This window comes from Saccharomyces mikatae, assembly GCF_947241705.1.
Source record: "Saccharomyces mikatae IFO 1815 strain IFO1815 genome assembly, chromosome: 13".
Classification (NCBI taxonomy): domain Eukaryota; kingdom Fungi; phylum Ascomycota; class Saccharomycetes; order Saccharomycetales; family Saccharomycetaceae; genus Saccharomyces; species Saccharomyces mikatae.
The window spans coordinates 887,392-898,440 of record NC_079268.1 but is presented as its reverse complement, the minus strand read 5'-3'; the positions used below and the strand labels follow the sequence as shown (position 1 = coordinate 898,440).

General features: G+C 37.7%; 5 protein-coding genes across 5 annotated transcripts; 4 read left to right on the top strand and 1 right to left on the bottom strand.

Moving 5' to 3' along the window:
- Positions 1-39: 39 nt before the first annotated feature.
- Positions 40-723, top strand: GLC8 (PP1-complex regulatory subunit GLC8; the record flags this gene model as incomplete). The annotated part of the gene is made up of 1 exon (XM_056225040.1): positions 40-723. The coding sequence occupies one exon, from the start codon at positions 40-42 to the stop codon at positions 721-723; it is 684 nt and encodes a 227-aa protein (XP_056078898.1).
- A 238-nt stretch (positions 724-961) lies between these two features.
- UPA2 (putative methyltransferase) lies at positions 962-1,915 on the top strand (the record flags this gene model as incomplete). Its single annotated transcript, XM_056225039.1, has 1 exon — positions 962-1,915. One exon carries the CDS (start codon positions 962-964, stop codon positions 1,913-1,915), a length of 954 nt encoding a protein of 317 aa, XP_056078897.1.
- Positions 1,916-2,202: 287 nt separating this feature from the next.
- On the top strand, positions 2,203-4,644 carry NIP1 (translation initiation factor eIF3 core subunit c; the record flags this gene model as incomplete). Its single annotated transcript, XM_056225038.1, has 1 exon — positions 2,203-4,644. One exon carries the CDS (start codon positions 2,203-2,205, stop codon positions 4,642-4,644), a length of 2,442 nt encoding a protein of 813 aa, XP_056078896.1.
- Positions 4,645-5,436: 792 nt separating this feature from the next.
- PSE1 (importin PSE1) lies at positions 5,437-8,706 on the top strand (the record flags this gene model as incomplete). Its single annotated transcript, XM_056225037.1, has 1 exon — positions 5,437-8,706. The coding sequence occupies one exon, from the start codon at positions 5,437-5,439 to the stop codon at positions 8,704-8,706; it is 3,270 nt and encodes a 1,089-aa protein (XP_056078895.1).
- A 264-nt stretch (positions 8,707-8,970) lies between these two features.
- On the bottom strand, positions 8,971-10,638 carry GAS1 (1,3-beta-glucanosyltransferase GAS1; the record flags this gene model as incomplete). The annotated part of the gene is made up of 1 exon (XM_056225036.1): positions 8,971-10,638. One exon carries the CDS (start codon positions 10,636-10,638, stop codon positions 8,971-8,973), a length of 1,668 nt encoding a protein of 555 aa, XP_056078894.1.
- Between the last annotated feature and the right edge of the window lie 411 nt (positions 10,639-11,049).

Sequence of the window (11,049 nt, the reverse complement as noted above, 5' to 3'; positions counted from 1 at the left end):
AACATATTCATATTGCAGAGAGCGTACGTCTTTGAAACAATGGGAGGTATACTTAAGAACCCGCTGGCTTTATCACCGGAACAGTTAGCGCAGCAAGATCCGGAAACGCTTGAGGAATTTAGAAGACAGGTTTATGAAAATACGCAGAAGAATGCTAAATTGACATCACACAAGAGGAATATACCGGGACTAGATCATGCAGGAGAAGAGACGGAAGTAGCTGGAACATCGAAAGCCTTTCTTCCAAAGGATACCTTGTCATTGAAACATGAGCAAGATATGTTGGCCAAAATGACACCGGAGGAGAGGGTTCAGTGGAATCAGAGGAATTTGGCCGAAAATGAAATAACGAAACAGCAATTCCAGGATATCCATATAGATGAGCCCAAGACCCCCTACCAAGGTGCTGTAGACCCCCACGGAGAGTACTACAGAGTAGATGATGATGAAGAAGAGGATAAAAGACGTAGTCAGGTGGCAAACGACGATATCGACGATTTGTCACTGGGGGAACCGGAATTCGAAATCAAAGAGAACAAACAGCCTGATATCGAGACGAATGATGAGAATGATGAGAATGACGAAGATTCTTCAGAAGCTAGGCATAAAAAATTTGAAGAAATGAGGAAAAAGCATTACGACGTAAGGGCTATTTTCAACAAAAAGTCTCATCAAGGGCCTGAGGATGAAAATGAAGATGCCAATACGAGAAAAGAACAATAAAACATGTCACCTTTATAACGTTTACCTATACTAATTATATCACACTTTTAAACTCTTCGTACATAACTGTGCATTCTTCGTTATCACGTGGAACGAACTGTATTTTTATCCAGCTTTATACATGAAAAATTTCCCATCGATGAGCGGTGATTAGTAAGAGAAAGTGCTGCTATATCGCTACCACCAGTCCTAGCAGTACGTATACTCTCACCATAAAATTGCGCAAATCATTAGTTTGATGAGTAGCACGAAGAAGTTTAAAAAGGTCGAAAAACCTCTATTGCAAAACAGACATTATTCGCTTTGTATCCCCACGACACTGGTATCCGACTGTCGCAATCTCTCACAAATCACACATAGGGTATATCAAGTGGCCAAGTTTGCATCGTTATTCAATGTTTCTGAGATTATTATCCTCGAAAACGATTCTCAGGTTAGTGCCACTAAGAATAAAATCTCTACTGCCAAACTGATACTAGCACTTTTACAATACTTCGTCACACCTCCTTATCTCCGTAATACCGTCTTCAACGAAAAATTCAGGCCGTACTTTACTGCTGCTTCGAAGTTACCAAGACTGTCCACGCTTCCTTTCACTAGGTACCACAAGCAAGATCATGGTCGGTATAGAGAGGGTCTTACAATCAGGATGCAGAAACCCACGTTGGCGCGCAAAAAGACAGGTAAGACATTCAAACAAACCAAATATATCAACATAGGCAAAGCAGAAGCACTGGCCCTACAGAGCCAATTAGTGCCGATAAACGCAAGGGTCACCATCGACACAATAACAAGGAAAATCGTGTCACCTCAGGAAGCTTACGGTGATTTTACAGGATTGGAGTCGCAATATGGATACTACACTCGTATAGCATCATCATTTACAGAATTGTTTATGAATGGCACCATAAAAGAGGGTTATACTCAATCGATATACGTTCCTTTAACCGCTGGAGACATACCAATACCTGAACTATCATCACTTCCCGCCTCCGGTACTGATTCCAACATTTTATTGGTGATCTCCACATGGGGTACTCTTGTACAGGCGTTCAACCGGGACGAGGATCAATTCGTAGATTGTCAAGGTCCTCAGGAATTTTTTGATGCTCAGCTACCATGTCCTGTACCTGTTTCGGACATTATCGATGCCATTCCCATGACACTAACTGCACTTTCGACCCTATTTTAATTTGAAATTTCTTTATACAGTGGGTAAGTACGTATATATTAGAGACACGATCGTTATTATTACTGTCACTTTCCTCTAGTCGTTGGAAACGACCAAACTTTTTTTTGCATTTTTTTCGCCGTTGAAAAATTTTTCAATGAGAAGAAATAGCTTTGAAAGAAATGAAAATCTAGCTACCGGTTTGCAGTTGCACTTATTAACCAAATAATACAAAAGGGAAAAAAGGAGAACAAGGCACATATTTGCAATCTTCACACAATAGCCTGCCACGCCCCAGATCCACGAAAATGTCCCGTTTCTTTTCGTCTAATTATGAATACGATGCTGCCAGTTCTTCATCCGAAGAAGATCTTTTATCTTCATCCGAAGAAGATCTATTAAGCTCTTCCTCCTCTGAGTCTGAATTAGACCAGGAATCTGATGACTCCTTCTTCAATGAAAGTGAAAGTGAAAGTGAAGCTGATGTAGACTCTGATGACTCTGATGCAAAGCCTTATGGTCCTGACTGGTTCAAAAAATCCGAGTTTAGAAAACAAGGTGGAGGAGGATCGAATAAATTTTTGAAAAATTCCAATTATGATTCCAGTGACGAAGAATCCGATGATGAAGATAACAAGAAAGTTGTCAAATCTGCCAAGGAAAAACTATTGGATGAAATGCAAGATGTTTATAACAAGATCTCCCAAGCTGAGAATTCTGATGACTGGTTGACCATTTCCAATGAGTTTGATTTAATCTCCCGTCTTTTGATTAGGGCCCAACAACAAAACTGGGGGACTCCAAACATTTTCATCAAAGTCGTTGCACAAGTGGAAGACGCTGTGAATAATACTCAACAAGCTGATTTGAAAAATAAAGCCGTCGCCAGGGCTTATAATACCACAAAGCAAAGAGTCAAGAAGGTTTCTAGAGAAAACGAGGACTCTATGGCTAAATTCAGAGATGATCCTGAATCCTTTGATAAGGAACCAACTGCTGATCTAGAGGGTTCTGCTAATGGATTCAAAATTTCTTCATCTCAAGGTAATGAATTAGCTGTTCAAGAAGACTTCTTCACCAGACTACAAACAATTATTGATTCAAGAGGTAAGAAAACTGTTAACCAACAGTCTTTGATTGCTACTTTGGAAGAGTTATTGACTGTAGCTGAAAAACCTTACGAATTTATAATGGCCTACTTGACATTAATTCCATCAAGATTCGATGCTTCAGCTAATCTTTCTTATCAACCAATTGACCAATGGAAATCTTCTTTTAATGATATTAGTAAACTATTGTCTATTCTGGACCAAACTATGGACACATATCAGGTTAGTGAATTCGCTGATCCAATTGATTTTATTGAAGACGAACCAAAAGAAGATTCCGATGGTGTGAAGAAGATATTAGGTTCTATTTTCTCGTTTGTCGAAAGATTAGATGACGAATTCATGAAATCCTTATTAAACATCGATCCTCATTCTAGTGATTATTTGATTCGTTTGAGAGATGAACAATCTGTCTATAACTTGATCTTGAGAACCCAGTTGTACTTTGAGGCTACTTTGAAAGATGAACACGACTTGGAAAGAGCGTTGACGCGTCCATTTGTTAAAAGATTGGATCATATCTATTATAAATCCGAAAACTTGATAAAAATTATGGAAACTGCTGCTTGGGCAATCATACCTGCCAAGTACCAATCCAAATTCACTCCTAAAGACCAGCTCGATTCTACTGATTACGTTGATAATTTAATAGACGGTTTATCAACAACTCTTTCTAAGCAAAACAACATCGCTGTTCAAAAACGTGCTATTTTATACAACATTTACTACACTGCATTAAACAAGGATTTCCAAACTGCTAAAGATATGTTATTAACTTCTCAAGTTCAAACTAACATTAACCAATTCGACTCGTCTCTTCAAATCTTATTTAACAGAGTCGTCGTTCAATTGGGTCTATCCGCCTTCAAATTGTGTTTGATCGAAGAATGTCATCAAATTTTGAATGATCTTTTATCGAGCTCTCATTTAAGGGAAATTCTAGGTCAACAATCTTTACACAGAATCTCCATCAACTCTAGTAATAACGCTTCTGCCGATGAGCGTGCTAGACAATGTTTACCATATCATCAGCACATCAATTTGGATTTGATCGATGTCGTCTTCTTAACATGTTCCTTATTAATCGAAATCCCAAGAATGACTGCATTCTATTCTGGTATTAAGGTTAAGAGAATTCCATACTCTCCAAAATCCATCCGTCGTTCTTTAGAACATTATGATAAATTAAGTTTTCAAGGTCCACCGGAGACTTTGAGAGACTATGTCCTATTTGCTGCCAAATCAATGCAGAAGGGTAACTGGAGAGATTCTGTTAAGTACTTGAGAGAGATAAAGTCTTGGGCTTTGTTACCGAACATGGAGACAGTATTGAACAGTTTAACCGAAAGAGTTCAAGTTGAATCTTTAAAGACTTACTTCTTCTCTTACAAAAGATTTTATGCAAGCTTTTCTGTTGCCAAACTAGCCGAATTGTTTGACCTTCCAGAAAATAAAGTGGTTGAAGTTATACAATCTGTTATCACAGAATTGGAAATTCCAGCAAAATTAAACGATGAAAAGACCATATTCGTTGTCGAAAAGGGTGACGAAATTACTAAGTTAGAAGAAGCTATGGTCAAATTAAACAAAGAATATAAAATCGCTAAGGAACGTCTTAACCCACCATCAAATCGCCGTTAATCAGTAGAGTTAAAAACTACTTGGAAAAAGCATTCTTATCAAAAAAATCATTGTAGATAGAAGAATAACATCAGCAACCAAAAGAATATAGAAAGAGAGTAAGCAGAAGAGAATACACCACATCCACTCTTGCTTTATATTCATAATATTGCTCATCTTTTTTTCGATTCTTTTAACGATCTCTTTATTTTTAGTTTTAGGGTTTGAATCTAATCGTCTTCACTGTACATTACACATAAGCAAATATATAGTTTTTTGTTACATAAACACTCTTTATAATATAATAGAAACTATTAAACTTTAAAACGTGCCCAATGTATGCTACTATCATAATTTTACATATAACTTCAAGAAACGTAGAGGTTATCAATAGCAATACTCACTCCATGATTCTATAATGTATTACTCGAAACTTGATATAAATAATGACATTCAAAGATTATATTATACTCTATCATATGAAAAAAAAAAAAATGGGTCCTACATCATGGCGCACGATAACAATTCCATGCAGAATACTGAAAAATTTTTCATTCTTTACTCTGAATGAAAAGCAAAAGAAATTCACTAAAAACGAATGGTAATTATTTGAAGAATAAGGCCAAACGGTTCAGAAACTGGTACAATTTTTTATAAAGAGCTATAAAAGTGATCGACATTCGACACGGTTCAAATTTTGAGTGGCTAATAGTCTAAGTAGATCAAAGTGGCAGACGGGTCATACAAAAAGTTGTTAGTTTACACGCCACTTTATCATAACGACCAGATTTCATTGCAAACGAAGCCATTGCTATGTCTGCTTTACCGGAGGAAGTTAATAGCACCTTGTTGCAAATAGTGCAGGCTTTTGCTTCTCCAGATAATCAAATACGTTCTGTGGCTGAAAAGGCTCTTAGTGAAGAATGGATTACCGAAAATAACATCGAGTACCTTTTGACCTTTCTGGCTGAACAAGCCGCCTTCTCTCAAGATACAACAGTGGCAGCATTGTCCGCTGTTCTGTTCAGAAAACTAGCATTAAAAGCTCCTCCTTCTTCGAAGCTTATGATTATGTCCAAAAATATAACACATATTAGAAAAGAAGTTCTTGTACAAATTCGTTCCTCCTTGTTGAAAGGGTTTTTGTCGGAAAGACCTGATTCAATCAGACACAAATTATCTGATGCAATTGCTGAATGCGTTCAGGACGACTTACCTGCATGGCCGGAATTATTGCAAGCTTTAATAGAGTCTTTAAAAAGCGGTAACCCAAATTTTAGAGAATCCAGTTTTAGAATTTTAACCACTGTACCCTATTTGATTACTGCCGTTGACATCAACAGCATCCTACCAATTTTCGAATCCGGTTTCACTGATGCAAGCGATAATGTTAAAATCGCTGCCGTAACTGCATTTGTAGGCTATTTTAAACAACTACCAAAATCAGAATGGTCCAAATTAGGAATTTTATTACCAAGCCTTTTAAACAGTTTGCCAAGGTTTTTAGATGATGGTAAGGACGACGCTCTTGCATCAGTTTTTGAATCATTGATCGAGTTAGTGGAATTGGCACCAAAGTTATTCAAAGATATGTTTGACCAAATAATACAATTCACTGATATGGTCATAAAAAATAAAGATTTGGAGCCTCCAGCAAGAACTACTGCTCTGGAATTATTAACTGTATTTAGCGAGAACGCTCCTCAAATGTGTAAATCGAACCCAAATTATGGACAGATTTTAGTGATGGACACTTTAATCATGATGACAGAGGTATCTGTAGATGATGACGATGCTACAGAATGGATGGAATCCGATGATACCGACGACGAAGAGGAAGTTACGTATGATCACGCTCGTCAAGCTCTTGATCGTGTTGCTTTAAAACTTGGTGGCGAATATTTGGCTGCACCATTGTTTCAATATTTACAGCAAATGATTACATCAACTGAATGGAGAGAGAGATTTGCAGCTATGATGGCCCTATCCTCTGCAGCTGAAGGTTGTGCTGATGTACTAATAGGCGAGATCCCAAAAATCCTAGATATGGTTGTTCCCCTAATAAATGACCCTCATCCAAGAGTACAATACGGATGTTGTAACGTTTTGGGTCAAATATCTACTGATTTCTCACCGTTCATTCAAAGAACCGCCCACGATAGAATTTTGCCGGCCTTGATATCAAAACTAACTTCAGAATGCACCTCAAGAGTTCAAACACATGCAGCAGCAGCTCTGGTCAACTTTTCTGAATTTGCTTCAAAAGACATTCTTGAGCCTTATTTGGATAGTCTATTGGCAAATCTTCTGGTTTTATTACAAAGCAACAAACTTTACGTACAAGAACAGGCTTTGACAACCATTGCATTTATTGCTGAAGCGGCAAAGAATAAGTTTATCAAGTACTACGATACCTTAATGCCATTGTTATTGAATGTTTTGAAAGTAAACAACAAAGATAATAGTATTTTGAAAGGTAAGTGTATGGAATGCGCTACTCTGATTGGTTTTGCGGTTGGTAAAGAAAAATTTCATGAACATTCTCAAGAGCTAATTTCTATTTTGGTCGCCTTACAAAACTCAGATATTGATGAAGATGATGCTCTCAGATCATACCTAGAACAAAGCTGGAGTAGAATTTGTCGAATTCTAGGAGATGATTTTGTTCCTTTGCTGCCGATTGTTATACCACCTTTACTTATCACTGCTAAAGCAACACAGGATGTTGGCTTAATTGAAGAGGAGGAAGCAGCAAATTTTCAGCAATATCCTGATTGGGATGTCGTCCAAGTCCAAGGCAAACACATTGCTATTCACACATCTGTTCTTGACGATAAAGTATCAGCTATGGAACTATTGCAAAGCTATGCGACACTTTTACGTGGGCAGTTTGCTATATATGTTAAAGAAGTAATGGAGGAAATAGCTTTACCATCCCTTGACTTTTACTTACATGACGGTGTTCGTGCTGCTGGAGCAACTTTAATCCCTATTCTTTTGTCTTGTTTGCTTGCAGCCACTGGTACTAAAAATGAGGAGTTGGTGTTATTATGGCACAAAGCTTCTTCCAAAATAATTGGTGGATTAATGTCGGAACCAATGCCAGAAATTACGCAGGTGTATCATAACTCTTTAGTTAACGGTATTAAAGTCATGGGCGAAAATTGTTTAAGCGAAGACCAACTAGCAGGATTTACGAAAGGTATCTCTGCCAACTTAACCGACACTTTCGAAAGAATGCAGGAACGCCACGGCGATGGTGACGAATATAATGAAAATGTTGATGAAGAGGAAGATTTCACGGACGAAGATCTCCTTGACGAAATCAACAAATCTATTGGAGCTGTTTTGAAAGCTACAAATGGTCATTATTTAAAGCATTTGGAAAATATATGGTCTATGATAAACACTTTTTTATTAGACAGTGAGCCAATTTTAGTCATATTTGCATTAGTAGTAATCGGTGATTTGATACAATATGGGGGTGAACAAACTGCGAGTATGAAGAACGCGTTTATACCAAAAGTTACTGAGTGCTTGATTTCTTCTGACACTCGTATTCGTCAAGCTGCTTCTTATATAATCGGTGTTTGTGCCCAATATGCCCCTTCTACATATGCTGACGTTTGCATACCGACTTTAGACACACTTGTCCAGATTGTCGATTTTCCAGGTTCTAAGTTGGAAGAAAATCGTTCTTCCACCGAGAATGCCAGTGCAGCCATCGCCAAAATTCTTTATGCATACAACTCCAACATTTCCAACGTGGATACATACACGGCGAATTGGTTTAAAACGTTACCAACAATTGCTGACAAAGAAGCCGCCTCATTTAACTACCAATTTTTAAGCCAATTGATTGAAAATAATTCACCAGTCATATGCGCTCAATCTAATATCCCCGCAGTAGTTGATTCGGTTATACAGGCCTTAAATGAGAGAAGTTTGACTGAAAGGGAGAGCCAAACTCTGGTAAATTCAGTCAAGAAATTGTTATCATTTTTGCCTTCTAATGACGCTATGGCAATTTTCAACAGATATCCAGCTGATGTTATGGAGAAAGTACATAAATGGTTTGCATGAGGAAATTTAATAAAAAAACAGTGTTAAGTAATTCTGTAAGAAATATTTTATAATATTGTCTTTTTTTTTTAGACGTGAAAAGTTCATAAGGCAGCAATATTATGATCATTTTGATCTACCGGTGGGTAATCGCGTATAGAGTCTTATAAAACATACATAGAAAAAAAAATATTAAACTTACAACTTTTTATTTTTCGTAAAAACTATCTCTCAACGGAAATAAGATATCATACCATATCAAGTGTTATTATGTGTCGATGCTTCTTAAACCAAAGCAAAACCGACACCAGCGGCAATGGATAAGGAAATGATCGAGGTGAAAACTACTTGTACCAAGTTAGCTTTAACGTTGGTTGCGGCATTCTTTTTACTAGAAGACGAGGATGAGGCTGAAGAAGAAGAAGAGCTAGAAGAACCAGAGTTAGACTTAGCAGAAGAGCCGGAAGCCTTGGAAGAGCCAGTGCTGGAATCAGTACCGGAACCCAAATCAACAGTACCGGAAGCAGAGTTGGTACCCATACTGCCAATTTGCTTCAAGGCTGAAGAGCAGCTAGCTTGTGTGGTAGCGGTTTGTAAAGAGGCAGAACCACTGAAGTCACAATCAGATTTACTGCCACCATTTTGTTCGTAATACAAGTTCATAATAAATGACAACTGATCCTTTGAAGAACAGAACGAGTAAGCACCGTATTTACCGCTAGTACCGTTTGCCGAAATACCGTCACATGAAACTTCATTACAGATCCAGTTGAATAAGGTTTCGTAGTCGTCAGAGTCAACGTCATCTGAGACAACACAACTGTTGGCTGCACTCATGCAAGAACACAAGCCACCATTTGGAGTTGGTGGCAATTCTGTTGCTGCGGACCAGTATTTACCAGTAGCTGGACAAGCTACATCACTTGTTGAGGCAGAGTAAGACTTGGTGTTGGCTGAAGTTGGAGATATTCTGTTGATTTCTGAGGAGTAATTGTTAAAGTCATCTAAAGTTTTAACATCATCACCATCAATACTGACCAAACCATATTTGTTAGTTTCTTCGAAATACATATAAACAATACCACCAGACCAAACGTCAGTCATATTAGAACCATACAGAGCCTGAACTTCAGTAAACGGTCTTGGTCTAACTTCGTTACAACCATATTCAGAGAAGAAGACTGGAATAGATAAATTTTTAAATTCTGCCGTTCTATCAGCAAAACCAGATGTTTTGAAATCAGATTTACCACACCATTCATACATATTAATACCATAGAAGTCAGCCTTAATATCATCGTCGCCACATGCGAAATAGTCTGCCATCTTAACTCTAGTATCTTTGTCATCATTAGAAGAGTAACCAACTGGGATTTTTCTGTAGTCCTTGTCATCAATGTATTCTCTAACGTCTCTAATAGCAGCTTTCACGAAAGCAGATGCATCTGTGTTAGTGTAGTTGTTACTAACTTCATTACCTGCAAAGAAACCTAGCACATTAGTATAATTGGAGAAACTGTCAACAACGTCTTTATATCTTTTGAACAATTCAACAGTCCAAGTTGGTTCGTCTCTATTGATAGAAGTAGCTGGAGCGGATAAATCAGCTATCACGTAGATATCGGCATCATTCAAAGCTTTCATACATTCAGTATGATCTAGAGAGGTATTGATAGCGTAGACACGAATAACATTGGTGTCCAACTTCTTAAGGTATGGAATATCTCTCGAACAACTACTGTAATCGGCCAAAGGATCATTAATAGTAGAACCTGTGGTTTCATTAACGGTATCAGCTTGGTAAGCAACACCTCTGATATAAAACTGACTACCATTGTTGGAGTAGAAAAATTTGTTGCCAACTACCTCAATTGCTGGGACATCGCCTGCAGTTGCTACACCAGCGAGAAAAGCGGCAGCGGTGGCTAATGTTGAAAGAGACTTAAACAACATCGTTGAGATTCAGCTGTCTTTGTTGTTTTGCTTTATCAGGATAGTAAAAACAAAATAATTTTTAAAACAGTTTAATAAAACAACACAACTATTTATGGATATATAATGTATTCGAGGAAAAATACCATGACTTTTCCTCTTAAATAAAGAAATCTGTGTCAACAACAGAGGGAAAAGTTTTTCAAATCTCGAGGATTATCGGATACTTTACTGATAAACCGCGCAGGCTGTCTAAGGAATACCAAAAGTAGAAATATCTCGTTATTTTTCCCAACTTTTCTTTTTCCCATCTCCACGTTTGCGGCACGAAAATTGAGTGTAAAATTAGAAAAGCAAACAAAACGCGAGCCGCGAAAAAATTGAACCAAAAGTGCGCAAAAGAATAGCCGGGGCTGGCCTGAGAATTTATCA